Raw genomic sequence first — 21,745 nt, 5'->3', positions numbered from 1 at the left:
CTACTGCGCTACTTCGCCTGCCTCTGTCCCGCCGCGCCACTTCGTCTTCCTCAGTCCCGCCGCTCGCCGCGCCACTTCGCCTGCCTCTGTCCCGCCGCCAGCCGCGCCATGCCCGTCGCCGGCTCCGAGCTGCCGCGCCGGCCCTTGCCGCCCTCCGCACAGGAGCGGGACGTCGAGCCGCGTCCGCCGCACGGGGAGCTGCAGTACCTGGGGCAGATCGAGCACATCCTCCGCTGCGGCGTCAGGAAGGACGACCGCACGGGCACCGGCACCCTGTCGGTATTCGGCATGCAGGCGCGCTACAGCCTGAGAGGTGACGCCGCGGGCCCCTGCGGGACCGGTGGCGGGAAGGAGGGAGGCGCGGCTGGGGAGAGCGCTCGGGAGCTGCCCGGCGCTGCGGACCCCGTTTAGTCCTAACCTCAATCCTGCCAGGGAGGGGACGCATCGTCCTCCCCGCCTTACAGACGCCGAAACTGAGGGTCCCATCAGGGACGTGATTGGCGCAGGGTAACACACACAGGAGCGACAGCCGGGAGGTAAGCCGCGTCCCAGCGGCTCCACGGCCGGGGCTCGCAGTCACCCCAGTGATGCCGTGGCCTCTAAGGCGGGCGTGATCGGGCAGCGTTTGCCCCATGCTTGAGAGTTAGGGAGAGCTGCCTGGGCTTGACCGCGCCTTGGTCCGAAAGTCCCGGCTTTTGCCCCTCCTCCTTTTTCCCCTGTTGACCATTCCGCTTTGCAGCGTTTTCAAAAACTGGAGCGAAAATGATGTGGGCGGGGCAAAGGCGGAGGAAAGAGGAGAGAACTGAAACTGGCGCGGGAACTTGGGTTTCCTGGTGGCCTCCCATCCAATTCCCACGAACCAGCTTTCCTCTTAAACCTTGAAAAGAGAAATTCAGGAGTTCGAGTATAAGTTTTTACTCGTCCTTTCCTCTTTCCTTTCAGACAGGCGCACCCCAGGCAAAAAATGTCTCGCGGGTTATTGGCGCCAGGCTTTCAGGGGACAGTGGGGCGGGGCGAGGTGGGCACGGGACGTTAGGCAGCCGTTGGCCTTCCCTAACGTCACACCGTCCTGTCGCCGTCACACCGTACAGCGTGTACGTCGCCGTGTATCCTGCGCCTGCTGCGTGGGGGAGGGGACTCCAAGATGTGTAAGCCAGGGGCTGACCTTGACCTCTCAGATAAATGGAGCGCAGCCTTGACACGGGTGGAGGTGGTTTTGAATGGGGAAACCCATTCTTGTTGAAGCAGATTCACTGTAGTTAGCGGAAAAGCCCTCCAGCCCACGGACCTATCTAGAGACGAATACACACCAGCCGCTGTGGCTGATCCGCGTGGGACAGCTTGGAGGAGTTTTGTCTGAGGAGAGGGATCCACTTTTCTGCAGCTCCAAGCCCAGGGGCCTTTGATGAGCCATAGACCTCATTTTTAACCCACCTTTCTGCTTAGACATTGAGCAAGTTACTTCTCATATAGCTTCCCTATATGTTACAAATGGCGGAAATAATGCTTGGTAGGCAATTCTGATAAAAGCAGGTGCTTGCAAAAATCTCTCTGTTGTCTGAATATAAACTATTCCACAAGAGAGTGTGGGATGAACGAGTGCTGCATTTAAAGATAAGTTTTTACACTTTTGTTTCTCTGTGGCTCGACACTTCTGATGCCTCCCTTTTTGTTCCTGGGACACATGCTTGGTGTTGTCTTCACACCTTTGTGACAGGATTAGCACTAGTGGGCAGTGGATGATAGCTCCTCTTTTTCCACATGGTCATCCCTGCCCTCGCCACCATCTCACTGTATGGAATTCCTGTGTCCAGTGGTCACCGGGGCACAGAAGTGCTGTCTCAGCCTGAATTGGGTCACTGATGTGACTTGCAGCCTGGGAACTCCACCCTGATCTCTGGCCCACTTTGCAGGAGTCTAGGCTTTCTGGATGCTCCAGGGCCTCACGTCCCAGGGCAGTTTTCTTCCCTGAAGAAAGCTGGATGGCATGATCTGTCTTCCCATCTTGAAACCGTGTGGCAAATTGTTTTTCAGATGAATTTCCTCTGCTGACAACCAAACGTGTGTTCTGGAAGGGTGTTTTGGAGGAGTTGCTGTGGTTTATCAAGGTAAAGAAGTTGCTGCTATTAGAAGTCAGTAGTCTGTTCTCAACACAGCAGCCAGTGAGATCCTTTCAAAAGTCAAAGCCGCCAGGTGTGATGGCTCACGCCTATAATCCCAGCACTTTGGGAGGCCGAGTCAGATCACCTGAGGTTAGGAATTTGAGACCAGCCTGGCCAACATGGCGAAACCCCAGTCTCTACTAATAACAAAAAATTAGCCAGGTGTGCTGGTGCATGTCTGTAATCCCAGCTACTCAGGAGGCTGAGGCATGAGAATTGCTCAAGAGGCGGAGGTTGTAGTGAGCTGAGATCGTGGCACTGTACTCCAGCCTGGGCGACAGAGGGAGAACCCATCTCAAAAACAAAAAAAGACAACACCAAAGGTCAAAGCATATCATTCCTCACCCTCAAGCCCTTAGTGGCTCCATTTCACTCAGAGCCACGGTCCTTATGGGGTCCCTTTTTTGGCTCTGGCCTTAGCTGCTGCTCTCTGCACCAGCCCTGCTGTTCTTGTGAGTTTTTGAGCACACCGGGACATCCCCACTCCCTGGAACCTTCTTCCCCCACGCTTGGCTTCTTCCTTTGAGTCTCTACCCCACTTGGGCAAGCCTTCCTAGACCTCCTGATTTAAAGCTATGACTCTCCCCCAACCTCCTTGGTCTTTCTCCATAGATGAACATCACCATCTGAGGTATGTCAGCCTTTCCCTTCCCCTGTTAGAAGCGGGACAGCAGATAGTAAATAAATAAGTGAAATGTGCTATAAGCTTTATAAGGGCAGAGGATTTGTTTCTCGTGTTCACTGTTGTATCGCCAGGGCCTCAAACACAGCCTGCCACATAGTAGGAGTCAACATATATTGATCAATAAATATAGATACCACCTGTGTTCCCATGTTCATATAAACTCTAGAAGAGTCTCTTCAGTAACAAGGTGAACCCCTTCCAGAGGGCTGAGTAGGTACCTCAGGCCGGGGCCAGAGTGCTGTGAAGACAGGCAGCAGCCCAGCCCAAGCTTCTCTGTGTTCCGTGTCCTGGTCTAGAACCAGCGATGTTCTGACCAGTGCTTTTTGGAAGGTGGCTGAGGTCTGGGCTTAGGTCTGGGCCATGCTAGAAGCTGGGATCCCTTCTATAGAGCACTTGGTGTGGCTTGTATGGTCTTGGGGCAAGCCAGACCCAAGCCCTCTTATCCCATTTTAGAAAGGGCTTAAATTTGGATCCAGCCCCAGGTCTGCCTTAGCTCTGTATTTTTGGGGTATTTTGTTCTGTATTGGCCTATCTTGACCAACAATGAGCCTTGGATTTGAAACATATCATCGGAAACCTCAGAAGACAACATTCTTAAACTGGCTAGAGCCTGGTCTGAATGGATGAAAAGGAGAGACTTTTGAAGCAATATGTAAAAGATTGAGAAATGATTTGTTGGAAATTAAGAAAATCGGGACAAACTCAACAGTAGAAAGGGAGGAAGCAAGATACTCAGAAATAAAATGCATCCCCTTGTTTCAACTTAGTGCTTCAATTCAGGATTCTAAGGAATCCTTGCCAGGAATGTCAGACTCACCTTGATAGTTGGAGTTACTCCACTGGTGACTCGATCAAATACAGGAGTTGATGCACCTGCATCAGTAAAATACTGATTAGTCTGATCATTAGGAATATCCTGTATGCCAGGTAGAAGTACACTGAACAGATTGCATGTAGGCATTAAATTCATTTGGGGGTATTACATGTAGACAACACGTTTCATTAAGAAACATAAAACTGTCAGATCGGTGGAATACTTAAAAGCACTTGGAGGTGTTTAGTCTAGAAAGCTTAGTTGAGGGGAATGGAAGAAAAGATCTGAGAGGGTGGTTCCAAAGAAGGGATCAGACTGTCCTAAAGCCCTCAGGAATCTGGGCTGGGACCAGCCTGCTTAAAGATAGGATGGGCAGCTGGGTGTGGTGGTTCACGCCTGTAATCCCAGCACTTTCGGAGGCTGAAGCGGGCGGATCACCTGAGGTCAGGAGTTCGAGGCCAGCCTGACCAACATGGAGAAACGCTGTCTCTACTAAAAATACAAAATTAGCTGGGTGTGGTGGCGCTTGCCTGTAATCCCAGGTACTTGGGAGGCTGAGGCAGGGGAATCGCTTGAACCCGGGAGGTGGAGGGTGCCGTGAACCACGATCGCGCCATTGCACTCCAGCCTGGGCAACAAGAGCGAAACTCTCAAAAAACAAAAAAAAAGGATGGGTTCCATATGGGTGGTGTCAAGTGCCCACCTCCCAGCAAGTCAGCAGGGGCCAGAGGCCCTTGTAGGTGGTGTCTCGGGGGGATCAACTGAGATGGCTTAGGATTTACCTGGATGCCTGCTCTGCTCTCCCCATCTCTTCCAGGGATCCACAAATGCTAAAGAGCTGTCTTCCAAGGGAGTGAAAATCTGGGATGCCAATGGATCCCGAGACTTTTTGGACAGCCTGGGATTCTCCACCAGAGAAGAAGGGGACTTGGGCCCAGTTTATGGCTTCCAGTGGAGGCATTTTGGGGCAGAATACAGAGATATGGAATCAGGTGAGGAGACAGAACAATGCCTTCCATTTCCTGAGTGCCCTTCCTAGCACGTGTTTGCTCCGTTGTTTTAGATAAGGTCCGGGGGATGAGTCAGTGTCACAGGAGCTCATGTATAGCTTTGACCTTGTGAGGGGTGGTGCCAGGTTAAGCCACAATTAAGCCTCATGAAGGCCGTTTCACACTCTTGATGACTGGCACTTACTGGGCGCTTGGCACTTTCCATACCTGTGTCATCGGCAGATAGCTGCATGGTGTTCATGTTGGGGAATGGGACAAGGGACAAAATGCGCTTTGTTGTGGCTTTAATCTCCCTTTCGAGGCTGAGCCACAGCGTGCTGTAGGTGGCGCTGCTGTAAAGCGCAGTGCCAGGGTCACACTCCACTCCAGCTCTGCAGAGGTGGAGAAAGAATGAAACATCTCACTCCTGGACCTCCACTTTCCTGTCACTGTTGGTGTTACCTCTTGCTGGATGTCACAGAGCCCAGCCCCTCCCACCTGTCCCTAGGAAAAGCAGATGCCACCTTGGAATGTGGGGTTTGTGTGTGCAATTTACTAGCTGAGCAGAGACCAGCAACCTGGAGAGCAGGTGTCTCATCTAAGGAGACAGTCACATTTCACCTCCAGCCACCTGGAGGAATTTGGGCCTGGGGATGTCAGAATTCTTCAATAAAAGCCTAAAATCTACATTTTATGTGCAATCATGAGATCTGTTAAATGTTAGCAACTTCAGGAAGTTTAAAAATGCTGTGTGGACCTAGAATAGGCAAGTTCTTAAAGGCAGAAAGTGGAATGCTAGTTTCCAGGGACTGGGGAACAGAGAGGAATGGGGAGTTTATGTTTAATGGGCACAGAGGTTTTGTTAGGGATGACAAAAGTTTTGTTAGGGATGACAAAAAAGTTCGGGAGATGGGTGATGGTGATGGTTGCCCAACATCAGGAATGTGCTTAATTGCTTCTGAATTGCACACAAAAATGGTAAGTTTAATGTCACGTGTACTTTATCACAATGAAAAAAGTTGCTGCGTGGGCCAAGTTACTTGTGCAGGTAAGTGTTCTGCAGGTCGTTGCCTGCACCTCAGTTGTAGGGTGTCCTTAGGATGTGAGGCCAGTCCCCTGGCTTAATGATGCTTTAAATCCTGCCTAGTATTCAATAATTTCTTGTCACTTAAAAGGCCTAATAAAATTATGGTCTTAGTTTACAGTGGTATGAATGCTTAGCTGTTGGATTTTAGTAGGAAAGTTTGTCCCTTTTTGTTTTTAATTTTGTTTTACAGATTCACAGGAAATATATATTTTTTTTTTTTTTAATGCACAGAAAGTTTCCCTGGACTCTCTACCCAGTTTCCCCCAGTGATAATATCTTGGGTAACATCCTGTATACATTCACATTGGTGCATTCCTCAGAGTTGTCAGATTTTGCTAGTTTTACGTGCACTTGTGTATGTGTGTATTTGCAATTTTAGCACGTGTAGACTCTTGTAACCACTACAATCAAGTTACAGAACTACACTACACCAAGGTTCATCTTTTAAAAATCTTTGATGTTACCTTTTTCGGAACTGTGACCATGAGAGGACTTTCCTCCCAAAATTTTGAGAACTACTGAACCAGAATATAGTCTGACACTAATAGGTAGAAATTTAACCAAAGGAGATTATGAAGCTCTGCACTTCAGTTAACAAATCACTTCTCAGCTTCCAGTTCCATCTCAGAAGGAAGGAAAGGGATTAAAATCCAGAGACCAGAAATGGGAGCAAAGTACAAGGTGGTGTAATCATTATAGAGGTTTCCTGATGTTTCCAAGTCAGTCGTGTGTTGAGCTGCTAAGCTCTAAAGTAATTTTAGGTGGAAGTGTCGGAAACATGCTGCTGAGGTGATAGAAAGGAATCCATGGTCCTCTGTTAGTTGGAAAGTATATGGAATACTATATTCTACATAAGATACAATACTTTCAGTGAGACAAGGATAAACTAGATTTTGTCAGTGAAATTGTGACAAGAATTGCTGATAGGTTTAGAGCCTCAGTTTGTGAGGAGCACTGGAAGAAATTAAGATTGTTGAGACTGGAAAGGGTTAGCTATGGGGGGAACAGGAGGAGGTGACTCCATGACAGACCAAATATTCAAAGGACTGTGTAGAAGAGGAAAAAGACTTTGTTAGGGCTCCAGAGGACACAGCCAGGAGTCAGACAGGGCCTTGAACTCAACCCACCGAGATCTGCAAACTTTGCGGAATGCACCAGATATCTTGTAGCCATGGGTCAAGGGGGGACCCTGGGTAAGAGGCTGTAATAGATGACCTCTAAGGCCATCTTATAACATGTGTGATTAATGTATGTACCTGTCCTCTTTTTGACAATTCTACAGATTATTCAGGACAGGGAGTTGACCAACTGCAAAGAGTGATTGACACCATCAAAACGAACCCTGACGACAGAAGAATCATCATGTGCGCTTGGAATCCAAGAGGTCAAAAGAACCCCATTGTCTTCATTTATACTAACCATACTCTTAGAGGGAAGCAATGTGGTTTTGTGCAAAGGCACCTGAGGGAGGCAGGACCCTGGGAACTTCCCCCAGCCACATGGTTGATTGTGTGACCTTGGGCAAGTCACATTTTGCTGCACTTTCACCTTCAGATCATGAGGTTGGGCCCAGAGGATTTTTTTTTTTTTTTTTTGAGACAGAGTTTTGCTCTGTCGCCCAGGCTGGGATGCAACAGCGCGATCTTGGCTCACTGTAACCTCTGCCTCCTGGGTTCAAGTGATTCTCCTGCCTCAGCCTCCCAAGTAGCTGGGATTTACAGGCATGTGCCACCATGCCCGGCTAATTTTGTATTTTTAGTAGAGACGGGGTTTCACCATGTTGGTCAGGCTGGTCTTGAACTCCTGACCTCAGATGATCTGCCTGCCTCAGCCTCCCAACCAGATGATCTTAATTTGCGTATTTATACTCATTCTTACTCCGAAAAGGGCTTTAAATTGCCTAGAAACTACATGTAAGATGTTAACATTTTAAATGGAAGCAGATGAAGTTCCAGCTCGCTGCCACCTCACTAGCATTTTTAACAATTATATTGTAAAATTCAACTCTACCAGGGTGTAGAGCCAGGTGTGGTGGCTCACACCTGTAATTCCAACAACTCCAGAGGCCAAGGCGAGAGGATCAGTTGAACCCAGGAATTTGAGGCTGTAGTGAGTCATGATCACGCCATTGCACTCCAGCCTGGGCAACAGAGTGAGACCCTGAATATTTAAAAACAACAACAACAACAACAACAAAACTCTATCAGGATATCATAAGTACTTAGAGTGAAATATTTACATCTGTAATAGAGACTTATTTTTTTTTTTTTGAGTCTCACTCTGTTGCCCAGGCTGGAGTGTAGTGGTGTGATCTCCGCTCACGGCAACCTCCACCTCCCAGGTTCAAGTGAGTTCCCATTTCTCAGCCCCCAAGCTGGGACCACAGGCGCGCGAATTTTTGTATTTTTAGTAGAGACGGGGTTTCACTATGTTGGCCAGGCTAGTCTCGAACTCAAGTTGGCCTCAAGTGATCTGCCCACCCTGGCGTCCCAGTGTTGGGATTTCAGGCATGAGCCACTGTGCCTGGCCATGTAATAGAGACTTTTAATATAGGAGGGTGTACCAGAAGCACCAGTTTCCTGTGGCAAACAGAATTATTCCTGCTGTATTTGTAATTTGGTGCCACGAAGGTAGCCCAGATCTCTTCAGCTCTGATGGAAGAGCATTGCTTCAGCTGTAAATGGACATCTGCAGAAACCTTGCACCGATGGATAGTCTCCCTCAGCTCCATGCCATCGCTGCAGGGGCTGTGGGTTATGGACATCACTGCAGCCTAGTGGCTCTCTCTCCTGGTCTCCACCATATGAGTTGGCTTCTGTTTCTCTCCTGTTTTACTTTGCCTTTAGCTGTGGTCTTTCAAACCACCACCCCTCCTTATCTTCCTCTGCTGGTTCCTCAGATCTTCCTCTGATGGCGCTGCCTCCATGCCATGCCCTCTGCCAGTTCTATGTGGTGAACAGTGAGCTGTCCTGCCAGCTGTACCAGAGATCGGGAGACATGGGCCTAGGTGTGCCTTTCAACATCGCCAGCTACGCCCTGCTCACGTACATGATTGCGCACATCACGGGCCTGAAGGTGGGCTGTCTCGGGAAGGGTGACTTGCCAGCCTAACACACTGAGCTCTTCACTTCTTTAATATGGGAAAACAAATTGCAGAGAGTTTAGTCTCTGATTAGCTTTCAAATTTGATATGTGTAAGTAAGACATGAACCGGCTTTTACTTTGAAACCTTCCTTTTCTGGAAGGTTTTCTGGCCCTGTGGTATATGCACTAACAGATCTATACAGGTTGTTTGTGATACAGCTTCTATGGATTTTCTCAAAAGCTATGCTGAGGTTGGGTATGGTGGCTCATGCCTGTAATCCCAGCACTTTGGGAGACTGAGGCAGGAGCAATTGCTTGAGGTCTGGAGTTCAATACCAGCCTGGGGAACATAACAAGATGCTGTCACTACAAAAAAATGGAAAAGCTACACTAAATTATTTTTTTTAAAAAAGCCTTGCGGTGTCTGCATATTCTAATGTTTTTAAATGATGTTTTAAAGGAATTGAAACTAACATACTGTTGTGCTTTCTCCCCCGGGTTTATAGCCAGGTGACTTTATACACACTTTGGGAGATGCACATATTTACCTGAATCACATTGAGCCACTGAAAATTCAGGTAAGAATTAGATGTTCTACTTTTGGGTTTGGTACCTTCTCTTGATAAAAAGTTGATTGTGGAACAGGCATGTGCTCAATGCTGTGTCCAAGATGAAGATGACTGCTCCGAATGTGGGGCTTCGGTTTAGGGAGAAGTGGTGGTTAGGTGGGCAGGACAAGGCAGGCATCTGCCTCAGCAACCATGGGCACTTAACATGTCAGGTGCTGTGAGGTACCAAGCACCAGTACCAGAGAGGGAAGAGCCGCATTCAAGCCAGGGGATTGTCCAAAAGGGGGCATTTTAACTCATTTTAACTTGAAGGACAACTGAAGTGCAAATGTTTTTCCTTTTTTTTTTTTTTTTTTTTTTTTTGAGACGGAGTCTTTCTCTGTTGGCCAGGCTGGAGTGTGCAGTGGTACGATCTCAGCTCACTGCAACCTCCGCCTCCCGGGTTCAAGCAATTCTTCTGCCTCAGCCTCCCAGGTAGCTGGGATTACAGGCACATGCCACCACACCCAGCTAATTTTTGTATTATTAGTAGAGATGGGATTTCGTCATGTTGGCCAGGCTGGTCTCAAACTCCTGACTTCAGGTGATCCGCCTGCCTCAGCCTCCGAAAGTTCTGGAATTACAGGCATAAGCCACCGCCCTGGCCATAAATATTTTTTGTTAATTTTACATTAAGTACAATATTTAGGTCCAAACTTCAAAAGTCTGTTGAAATCCCTAAGTTATAGCAGCCAACAATTGATTTGAAATGGCAATAAAAATGTAAGTTCATCTGCTTCATGAGCCTTAAGGAAAAAAACTCAGAATCGGAAACTTTTTAGCCCCTTCCAGGTTAGATCCAGGTTTTAAAAGTTACTCCTTTGAGGGAGTTTGGCTGCTCCTGAGTGGAGGTGACTTCAGGCTTATTCTCTCTGGCTCTGTGCTCCAGTCGTTTTTAGACATAGTAATAGGTTGTGACCTGTCTTCACATCCTAATTGCCACTGTCTGTTCATCCCAGGAATCCTGGCTTTCATCTCTTTCTGTTCACTGTCCATGCATGTCATCTTTCCTTCTTCCTGCCAGGGATAGATGGCTTAGGGATTGTGGAATTCAAGTAAACGTAGAGCTACCATGAGTTACAGATTGACTGTGTTCCTATCTTTAATAAATTTGCCAAGAGTGATTATAAGAACTTACACCTGATGAGGCACCAGGCTCCTGACACTGTGTAATGTCACAAAATACCCTTCACTCTTGATCTGTGCAAGAAAGCAGCTCGTTGCGCTCCAATCATGTTACATAACCTACGGCAAGGTATCGACAGGATCATACTCCTGTAAAATAAAACTTTGTTGATCACATCCTGTGTACTTGTTTCATGGACGTGAGGAGCAATTACAACAGGTTGTACAATTATGGCAAAATAATGGTCTTATTTTGTTTTTAGCTTCAGCGAGAACCCAGACCTTTCCCAAAGCTCAAGATTCTTCGAAAAGTTGAGAAAATTGATGACTTCAAAGCTGAAGACTTTCAGATTGAAGGGTACAATCCACATCCAACTATTAAAATGGAAATGGCTGTTTAGGGTGCTTTCAAAGGAGCTCGAAGGATATTGTCAGTCTTTAGGGGTTGGGCTGGATGCCGAGGTAAAAGTTCTTTTTGCTCTAAAAGAAAAAGGAACTAGGTCAAAAATCTGTCTGTGCCCTATCAGTTATTAATTTTTAAGGATGTTGCCACTGGCAAATATAACTGTGCCAGTTCTTTCCATAATAAAAGGCTTTGAGTTAACTCACTGAGGGTATCTGACAACGCTGAGATTATGAACAAAGTGAGGAGAAGGAAATGTATGTGCTCTTAGCAAAAACATGTATGTGCATTTCAATCCCACGTCCTTATAAAGAAGGTTGGTGAATTTCACAACCTATTTATTTTTGGAATATTTTTAGAATATTTTAAGAATTTCACAAGCTATTCCCTCAAATCTGAGGGAGCTGAGTAACACCATCAATCATGATGTAGAGTGTGGTTATAGTTTTATATGTTGCTATAATAAAGAAGTGTTCTGCATTTGTCCACGCTTTGTTCATTCTGTACTGCCACTTGTCTGCTCAGTTCCTTCCTAAAATAGATTTAAAGTAAACATGTGCTGTATTCTGGTTTGGATGCTACTTAAAAGAGTATATTTTAGAAATAGTGAATACCCTATTTTTCTCATTTTAACTGCATCTTATCCTCAAAATATAATGACCATTTAGGATAGAGTTTTGTTTTTTTTTTTTAAACTTATAACCTTGAAGGGTTATTTTAAAATAATCTATGGACTACCATTTTGCCCTCGTTAGCTTCAGCATGGTGTGACTTCTCTAATAATATGCTTACATTAAGCAAGAAAAAGATGCAAAACCACTTTGGGGTTAATCAGTGAAATCTTTTTCCCTTCGTTGCATACCAGATACCCCCTGGTGTTGCACGAGACTATTTTTATTCTGCTAATTTATGACAAGTGTTAAATAGAACAAGGAATTATTCAACAAGTTATGTAACATGTTGCTTATTTTCAAAGTACAGTTTAATGTCTAGGTGCCAGCCCTTGATAGATATTTTGTAAGAACATCCTCCTGGACTTTGGGTTAGTTAAATCTAAACTTATTTAAGGATTAAGTAGGATAATGTGTATTGATTTGCTAAAAGAATCAAGTAATAATTACTTAGCTGATTCCTGAGGGTGGTATGACTTTTAGCTGAACTAATCTTGATCCACAGGATTTTTTTAAATCCATTTTTGTAAAACTATTTCCAAGAAATTTTAAGCCTTTTCACTTCACAAAGAAAAAAGATGTTGGGGCTGAGCACTTAATTTTCTTGAGCAGCAAGGAGTTTCTTCCAAACTTCACCATCTGGATACTGGTGTTTCTTTACAGATTCCTCCTTCATTTCTGTTGAGTAGCCGGGATCCTATCAAAGACCAAAAAAATGAGTCCTGTTAACAACCACCTGGAACAAAAACAGATTTTATGCATTTATGCTGCTCCAAGAAATGCTTTTACGTCTAAGCCAGAGGCAATTAATTAATTTTTTTTTTTTTTTTTTTTTGACATGGAGTCACTGTCCGTTACCCAGGCTGCAGTGCAGTGGCGCAATCGTGGCTCACTGCAACCTCCACCTCCCAGGTTCAAGTGATTCTCCTGCCTCAGTCTCCCATGTAGCTGGGATCACAGGCACCTGCCACCGTGCCTGGCTAATTTTTTATATTTTTTGTAGAGACAGGGTTTCACCATGTTGGCCAGGCTGGTCTCAAACACCTGACCTCAAATGATCCACCTGCCTCAGCCTCCCAAAGTGTTGGGATTACAGGCGTAAGCCACCATGCCCAGCCCTGAATTAATATTTTTAAAATAAGTTTGGAGATTGTTGGAAATAATAGGGCAGAGGAACACATTTTACTGGCTACTTGCCAGAGTTAGTTAACTCATCAAACTCTTTGATAATAGTTTGATCTCTGTTGGTGAAAATGAGCCATGATCTCTTGAACATGATCAGAATAAATGGCCCCAGCCACACAATTGTAGTCCAAACTTTTTAGGTCACTAACTTGCTAGATGGTGCCAGGTTTTTTTGCACAAGGAGTGCAAATGTTAAGATCTCCACTAGTGAGGAAAGGCTAGTGTTACAGAAGCCTTGTCAGAGGCAATTTAACCTCCAAGCCCTGGCCCTCAGGCCTGAGGATTTTGATACAGACAAACTGAAGAACCATTTGTTTCTGGATATTGCAAATAAACAGGAGTCAAAGCTTGGTGCTCTATGGTCTAGTTCACGAGACAGGCATGGTAGTGGCTGGCAGCATCTCTTCTACAGGGGCCACAGCATTTACGGGCAGGGACACAAATCACCTTGGCCACAGCTTACCTTGGGAGGCATGTAGGAAGCCCGCTGGATCATCACGGGATACTTGAAATGCTCGTGCAGGTGGTCAACATACTCACACATCCTAGGAGGAGGGAATCAGATTATTCACGTGGTGCTAACTTAAAGCAGAAGGAGTACCACTCAAATGACAGTGTTGGCCAAGGCTTAGCTGTGTTACCATGAGTTTCTAGGCAAGTCTCTAAACCTCTGTGCCTCAGGTCCTTTTCTTCTAAAATATGGCAATGTGAGGTGGGGACTTTGATGATATGAACACACGAAGTCCCTCTAGAGGTTTTGTGATGCCCTTTAAAAGGCATCAATTCAGACTCTAAATATCTGGAATTATTTGGGTTCCTCTGGTCAAAAGTTAGATGAATAGATTAAAATCACCACATTTTGTGATCTATTTTTCAAGAAGCGTTTGTATTTTTTCATATGGCTGCAGCAGCTGCCAGGAGCTTGGGGGTTTTTTGGCAGGTAGGGCTGGGAGGGCCATTTTATCACTGCCTCAGCGGGGCATCTAGGAAGCATTAGCACTGTGAGGCTTTCTCAGTGCACTTTGCACCTGGAAAACAACCCGAACAGGTCCATGGGACCACAACTGAGGGAGGTGGGAAACACCCACCTCCATCCAAGAACCGAGACATCTAAGGAACCAAACCCAGATGCAGAACAATAAAATACATTCCATACTCCCCACCCAAAAAATAAAATCGCCAAATGAGGTTCCTTTCAGCTATACAAATGATTTAGATGAAGAGCAGAGGATTTAGAATCAGGTCAATCTGTGTTCAGGTTCTACGTCAGCCACTTTGTAGTTCTGAGGCTTGGGGCAAGTGACAGCTCTGCTGCCTGACTTCATCACCTGTTATTGAACAGCTGTGACAGGCAGGCTGATATGGTTTGGATTTGTGTCCCTGCCCAAATCTCATGTTGAACTGTAATCCCCAGTGTTGGCGGCGAGGCCTGCTGGGAGGTGATTGGATCATGGGAAGTGGTCCTTCATGAATGGTTTGGCACCCTTTCCTTGGTGCTATTCTCGAGATAGTTATCACAAGATCTGTTGTTTAAAACTGTGTAGCACCTTCCCCACTCACTGTCTCTTCCTCCTGCTCTTGGCCATGAGAAATGCTTGTTCCCCCTTCGCCTTCCACCATGATTGTAAGTTTCCAGAAGCTCAGCAGAAGCCGCTATGCTTCCCGTGCAGCCTGCAGAACTGTAAGCCAATTAAACCTCTTTTCTTTGTAAATTACCCAGTCTCAGGTATTTCTTTATAGCAGTGCAAGAATAGACTAATACAGTATAAAATAGTTCGGCTATATTAAAAGACAGCACCTGTCTACTCACTATCCCCCTGAAGAGAAAAACAGTTACCATTATTACTGAAGCCTCCTATGTACCCTCAAGGGTCCCATTTATCACTCACAGTCCTGAATTTGGTGTTTCCCTTTCCCAGTGAATGCTTTTGTGCCTTTGCTGTATACTTGCAGTGATCTTTCTGTGAGACATTTAATTCCAGGGGACAAGAAAAGTGTAATAAGCAAAACCCTATGTGTGCAGATGACTGGAAGGAGACTGTCCTAATTTAAAAGCCCACCTGGGGCGTTCTGAGAAATAAGATGAAATAAATGTGTGTCTAGACCATGGAAGACTCCAGTACTGGGAAGAGGAGATGGGACAGAAGTACAGAATACACGTGATGAAAACAGGAGCTGGTTAAGGGAGTAGTGTGGCTGCAAGCCTCACCTTCAATGTACTTAAAAAATAAAGTGAGTCAGCTACCAGACCCTATCTTAGGAGGCAAAATGACTGTTCATTGGTGGGTCTCTGCTGTTACTGCCCCGTGTGGAGAAGTGGAAGCAAAACCAGCTCCGCCTGAGAGTTATAGGACATGCCAGCGGACAAGGTCTTAGTGTGTTCTGCTCATGAAGGCAGAATGTACAAGCTCTGGCCTGGATTGAAGGACCCTACTGAAACAGAAAGTATTAATGCCACATTACTGACCTGTTTTCAAGGCTTGCAGAGACTGATATGTAGTCAAATATAATCAGGTGCTGCACCAGTTCACAGAGGCCAACTCCACCAGCATGGGGGCAAACAGGAACTAAAAGGAAATTGTTTCATTCAATACCAAGAGTAGGGCAGGGAGAGGAAGGGGTGAAAGGGAACTTTCTGGTTTTTCTTTTTGCCCACAGGTGATTAAATCATTTGTTAATATTTAGGAATGAAATTCCAAGATGAAAATCATCAAAAATTCCCGGATTGAAGCTAAATGAGAGTTAGAAAAAAATCGAAATGGCAAATTACAGACTCCCATGCATGTGAATTGCAAACCATCAAGGGAGGTGTCTGATTAGTGGGGAAATGAAGGTCTGGTCTGCAGCCGCTGCAGCACCCTTACTTTCAAACTTTTTGGCCATCAGCAATACTGAGAGGTTCTCATTGACACTGCCCAGTCTGCAACTGTCAATCTGGAGGAACTGCAGGGCCTTCGCCTGTAGGAGTTGCTTAAATATCACTCTATTGTGGCACTGGAAATAGAATTGAAAATGACACCAACAGAAGAGTCAGCCTTGGCCTTCAGGATCTCTAAACCTGGCAACGCAGCCACTCTATGCCAATCATTATTCATCAGTGGCTGTCAGGAAGCCCAGACTGTATTTCTTCTTTGTTCTCGCTGGGCATGAAGCAAGCTTTTATAGCATGGGCAGGGACCTTGTGCTCACTTCTTTACAAATCTGCTAATGCAACAGTGAGTCAGGTCAAAATCACACTGGCTCGCCGTTCATGAGGGAATGACTGTCACAGCGACTGATAAGTGGGAGATAAAGCATCAGGATGAAATACGGTGACAGTGATAAGCAGGTGGCACAGATGACAGCACGGAACCACGGTAGAGCAGTATTGCTCCTTTTGCCGGGAAAACTGAGAATCAGCTCCTCACGCTGCTCTGCTCGTGGGCTGACTGCAGCAGGTTTTGGCAGGCACTCGGGCTTCATTTATAAGCTCAAAAAATGAACGCAGTCATGTTTATTCAATTTGAAAGCTGGTTTTCTTAAGACCATTTTCTGCCCTTGCAATAGCAACTTTAAATTGCTGCCTTTTCAATTTCAATTAGACACTTTGAAAAAGATAACTGACCTTAGTCATATAAATTGGAGAAATAGCCACAAACTTCTTCTATATTTGACTCTAGACTCTGATAAAATGACCCAGTTTCTAAGATGATGAAAATCTCCCAACTCAAAATACAGCAGGTGATGGAGCCTAACACACAACTGTGTCCTCGGTCACTGGTCAGCGTGTACCGACCCCAAGGGGATGTCACCCACCTGTTGGGGGCGTCACTCACCTGTTCTCCTGTGGCAATGCCAATTCCTAATGGGACCAGTGCCTATAAAATAGAAAGCAGCCTGGTGTTATTTTCCTAAGTTTTGAACTGCAACTCCTAATGTTTAAAAACATTTATAGCTGAAGGAGGAGACAGCCCTGCTGTTAAGCCATGTGAAAACTCAAGACTGGCAAAGGATGTCCAGGGGAACACATGCGTGCGGGAGGGCTCTGTGTATCTGCAGAGGAGAAGGTGAGCACTGCTGAGCTGCCGCCACCAGCCCCGTTCCTGACCAGGGCTCTGCAGATCTCCTTCTGCGGTGTCCTGGCCCATGCTCCAGCTGCGTTCCTCCCAACGTGGACAGCACCTCCCTCTCCAGCCTGCGCAGTGGCATAAGGACAGGGCCATTCAGAGTGGCTCATTGTGGACTCACAGGGTCCAACCTTTGGCCGACTCCTTCCTGTGGGTCATCACTCTGTCAATTCCCTTCTTCTTGCCTCCCTGAGAAACCTCCTTCTAGAACCCTCTCATATCTTTTTTTTTTTTTTTTTTTGAGACCGAGTCTTGCTCTGTCACCCAAGCTGGAGTGCAGTGGCGTGATCTTGGCTCACCGCAACCTCCACCCCCCAGGCTGAAGCGATTCTCGTGCCTCAGCCTCCCGAGTAGCTGGGATTAGAGGTGCACGCCACCATGCTGGCTAATTTTTGTATTTTTAATAGAGTCGGGGTTTTGCCATGTTGGCCAGGCTGGTCTCAAACTCCTGACCTCAGATGATCCTCCCACCTCGGCCTCCCAAAGTGTTGGGATTACAGTTGTGAGCCACTGCACCTGGCCTTATGTCTTTGTTGATTCCAAAATCCTCTTCCTTAAGGCAGGAAAAATCCTTGAAAAAAAAAACTAAAAAAAAAAAAAAAAAAAATCCTCTTCCTTCCATCTCAGTGGGTGGACTTAGACCTCAATCTGCAGGTTAGGCTGAGACCATTGCTCACCTGGTAGAATCCTCACCTGGTGAGGTACTGGATTCTGCACCTGAACACAGCCCTGCTGCTCTCTGTCCTCTCACCTGGCCCCTGAACGCTACCTCACTCACCTGCCACCTGGCCTCTGGGCGCTCCCATCCATCCTCTACGTGTGACTGCAACTCCACAGCTACTCTGCACAGGCATCCTTGGTTTCTCCGTGGTTTCCCTTCCCTTTGTTTAGGATAATAGCAATCACACTAATAGCTAACATTTTTGGAGCTCTGAGTACCTGTCAGGTGCTGTGCAAAACACTGACTTAAATGATTCCTGGTCTTAATCCAATGGGAGAGGAGCCAGCGTTATCCCCATTTTATAGAAAATGAGAAAACAGGTGTGCCGGGTTTGAACTGTTCCCGGATCACAAAGCTAGAAAGTGGTAGAGCCTGGGTTGGAACTCTACTGATTCCAGAGCCAGAGGAGGCATCTGAATAATCAGACTAAGCCAACTTCTCAGCAGAAAAATCCCTTCACTCAGCAGCCAAGTATCCCTGATTCCAGTGCTGGCCTTGCATCTCACGGGATGTGTGGCCTTGGGCTAGCCCTGCCTGTGCCACCCAAAGCCTCAGCCTCCTCATCTGCAGAAGGTCTTAGTTTGAGCAGATGGTCTCTAAGGCACCTTTTCAAGCCAACATTTTATGCTTCTTAAAATTTCTAATTTAAGTACTCTTGGTTATTTATCTCAAAAGAGAAGAGAAAGGGAGAAACGGAGGAAGGGGGAGGAGGAAAGGCCATTTGACTTATTTGTTCTACCATTTTAAGCATATATGGCAGACTTGGGGCCAAATGTTTTTCTTCCTTTTCAATATTTCCTGAATCTGCTCTATTCAAGCCGCCCTCTCCCTTTATCTCTCCCAGATTCCTGGAAAAGCCTCCTCACTCCCATCCCTGCCTGGGTTTCTCCCTGCCCATTCCTCACCTCCTACACACTCTCTGTCTCAATGGACCCTACATGTAGCCACCAGTCACATTACTGCGCTTCAGCTGCCACTATGCTGTTCTTTTTTTTTTTTGAGACGGAGCATTGCTCTGTCACCCAGGCTGGAGTGCAATGGCACAATCTTGGCTCACTGTAACCTCCACTTCCCAGGCTCAAGCCATTCTCCTGCCTCAGCCTCCTGAGTAGCTGGGATTACACACACACACCACCGCGTCCTGCTAATTTTTTTTTTTTTTTTGAGATGGAGTCTCGCTCTGTCACCCAGGCTGGAGTGCGGTGGTGTGATCTTGGTTCACTGCAAGCTCCGCCTCCTGGGTTCACGCCATTCTCCTGCCTCAGCCTCTCCAAGTAGCTGGGACTATAGGTGGGTGGATCACGAGGTCAGGAGATCAAGACCAGCTAATTTTTGTATTTTTAGTAGAGACGGGGTTTCACCATGTTGGCCAGGCTGGTCTTGAACTCCTGACCTCAGGTGATCCACCCACCTTGGCCTCCCAAAGCGCTGGGGTTACAGGTGTGAGCCACCACGCCTGGCCGCTATGCCGTTCTTTCATCGGAGAAGCTGCAGTGGCTCACTCTGACTGGCTGCATCCTCTGAGTGGACAGACTCCATGATCCAGCCCCACGTGGCAGCCTGTCTGACAGCTCCCTGGCGTGTGCCCTGCGCTCCCTGGGGCATCTCCACTGCCCCAGCCTGGACCTGCAGGCTCTGCAGCTGCTCCTTCCTCAGACACTCCTAAGGGGATGGCCTCCCTCATGTAAACAAAACCTGGGAGGGTTAAAGCCCAGAGGAGCTTCCTGGGAGATGCTCAGGTGGGCAGAGATCAGGTTGGTGCTAGGCCAGCTGGCATTCAGCAGGGCACAGCCAACCTGAAAGAGCCCGAACGAGGAAAAAGCAAGTGGGACCCAAGGTGAAAAGTCTTGTTTCCCAGGGGCTCCTCACCTGAGATTCCTATTGTGAATGATTCCTCGGAAAATTTGGGCTCTGTTTAAATAACGGAGGCTGTGGTTGCTCTGCAGGTCCTGCTCACCCTTCCCTCACCTGAGGCTTAGCTTTCCTTATGGAGTCGGCTCTGGCCATCCCCCTCGTCCCAGCCCACACCCAACGTTCTCCTCAATGAACTTTTCTACTGTGCTCGGCATTCAGTGCCCTGGCCCAGTATCCTCCAGTCTTTGTTTCACGTATCTCAGCTTTTCTCTCCAGTGAGGCTGCAACGTGGAAGGGGAGAGTATTTCTGAAACCCAGGCTTTGGCAGAGCATCCCACATAACGTAGATCATGTGCTGATTTGCTGAGAGAAACAGAGAACTGGTCCCTGAGCCCCCGACTCCGCACCTCCAGTACGACCCATGAATTTATGTGGGATGCATCAAGGTGTCCCTCCTAGAACTGGAACCAAGACTGCTCCATCAGAGTTAAAGGTGTAAGATCAACACAGAATGGGGAGTGTATAGCTATGCAAAGTCACCTCAGGAAAAAATGTTCCTAGGCAGGCAGGATGTGGCTATAAGCCACATGAATGTACAGTCGTGTCACTGAATGACAAGGTTACCCTCTGAGAAATGTGCCGTTGGGCGGTTTCGTCATTGTGTGAACATCATAGAGTGTACTTCCATGACCCTAGATGGCAGAGACTACTACACACCCTAGGCTATATGGCATGGCTTACTGCTCCCAGGCTACAAACCTGTCCAGCATGCTACTGTACTGAACGCTGCAGGCAATTGGAACACAATGGCCAGTACCTAAACATACTTAAACATAGGAAAGGTAATGCGTTGCACCACATTACAATCTCTACAACGTCACTAGGCAATGAGTTTTTTAGCTCCATTATAACCTTATGGGATTATATATACTGTGCCATTATATACGCAGTCTTTCACTGACTGAAACATTGTTATGTGGCACATGACTGTGCCACACCAGTTAGCGTGTAGGAGAAAAAAAATTATCAGATGAAAACACAAGGCGGGGCGCGGTGGCTCACTCCTGTAATCCCAGCACTTTGGGAGGCCAAGGCGGGCAGATGGTCTGAGGTCAGGAGTTCGAGACAGGCCTGGCCAATCTGGCGAAACCTCATCTCTACTAAAAATACCAAAAAAAAAATAAGAAAAAAAAAGTAGCCAGGCATGGTGGCGCACATCTGTAGTCCCAGCTACTCAAGAGGCTGAGGCAGAAGAATTGCTTGAACCCGGGAGGCAGAGGTTGCAGTGAGCCGAGATCATGCCATTGCACTCCAGCCTGGGCGACAGAGTAAGACTCTATCTCAAAACAAAACAAAACAAAAAAAAACACCAAAAAACAAAAAAAAAAATGCTGTCACATTTCTATATTTACAAAGCATAGGAACCATGTCTATTAACCTTCAAATTGATGGTAGCCCTTCAATTTTTAGCAGCTTACTTTATCTAAAACAGAAATAAGGGCAAAGTATAAGCTGAAGTAGATAAAGGAACGTCAGGTCTGTAACCCCTGTATTTATCACACATTATAATTATTTCAGCTACTTCATCAGGAAATGCAAGACGGAACAAGTGAAGAAATTTTAGGATCTGTCCCCAGCACTCTGGAAAACTAAACAAAAAAATAAGCTGCCGCAGCAGCAGCAGCAGCAGCCGTTTTCCTACCTTGGAAATGGTGGCGTGCCCCAGAATGTCATCAGGGGAGGTTGGCTCCTCAATCCACAATGGCTTGAACTTGGCCAGCTTGGACATCCACTCCACCGCCTCAGGCACATCCCAGCGCTGGTTGGCATCCATCATCTGCAAAAAGAGACTCTTCACAGGGAGCTCTGCCCTGAGCCAACCTCGTGGCAGGGCTGTGGCTCCCAGGGAGGAAATGCTGTCACTCAGTGCCACCAACAGCTGAGTGAGACCCCCTAACACCTCTGCTGAGGCCCAGCACACGGCCCTAACAAAAAGAGCCAGAGAGCAGCCGCTGAGACGGGGACTCTGGCTCCAGGTACAGTCTTTAGGAGGAGCCGCTGGGATGTCCAGCAGTGCCCTGGGCTGAGCCATGAGAAGTGCTCACTGGCCCTGGGCTCTGGTCCAATATCCATCTAGATGCCACCCAAATATATGTGTCTTGCAGTGTTGGTTCTGTTCATAGAAACCATTTTGTCACATTCTGAATCATGCACAATCAACATTAAGTTTGTTCAATAGTCATTTATTGAC

At 46.8% G+C, this 21,745-nt stretch overlaps 2 protein-coding genes across 6 annotated transcripts in view; one reads left to right on the top strand and one right to left on the bottom strand.

Annotated features, from left to right (window-relative positions):
• Nucleotides 1-9: 9 nt before the first annotated feature.
• TYMS (thymidylate synthetase) lies at nt 10-11,437 on the top strand. Its single transcript, XM_002828091.4, has 7 exons — nt 10-313; nt 2,035-2,108; nt 4,479-4,653; nt 7,020-7,121; nt 8,637-8,812; nt 9,328-9,399; nt 10,818-11,437. Exons 1-7 carry the CDS (start codon nt 109-111, stop codon nt 10,953-10,955), a joined length of 942 nt encoding a protein of 313 aa, XP_002828137.1. The 5' UTR covers nt 10-108; the 3' UTR covers nt 10,956-11,437.
• A 484-nt stretch (nt 11,438-11,921) lies between these two features.
• The window catches only part of ENOSF1 (enolase superfamily member 1), a 38,884-nt gene continuing 29,060 nt past the window's right edge, over nt 11,922-21,745 (bottom strand). For 4 of the 5 annotated variants that reach the window (XM_054537496.2, XM_024235711.3, XM_063716771.1 and 1 more), the window contains 6 exons: nt 21,197-21,331; nt 16,629-16,670; nt 15,678-15,807; nt 15,281-15,380; nt 13,277-13,358; nt 11,922-12,325 (listed from right to left, as the gene is read on the bottom strand). In XM_054537496.2, coding sequence (XP_054393471.1) covers nt 12,224-12,325; nt 13,277-13,358; nt 15,281-15,380; nt 15,678-15,807; nt 16,629-16,670; nt 21,197-21,331 — 591 coding nt within the window. In that variant the 3' untranslated portion in view covers nt 11,922-12,223. 5 annotated transcript variants of the gene reach the window in all.

Source organism: Pongo abelii, chromosome 17 (assembly GCF_028885655.2).
Source record: "Pongo abelii isolate AG06213 chromosome 17, NHGRI_mPonAbe1-v2.0_pri, whole genome shotgun sequence".
NCBI lineage: Eukaryota > Metazoa > Chordata > Mammalia > Primates > Hominidae > Pongo > Pongo abelii.
The sequence above is the reverse complement of the archived record's forward strand: the minus strand, read 5'-3'. Positions and strand labels throughout refer to the sequence as shown.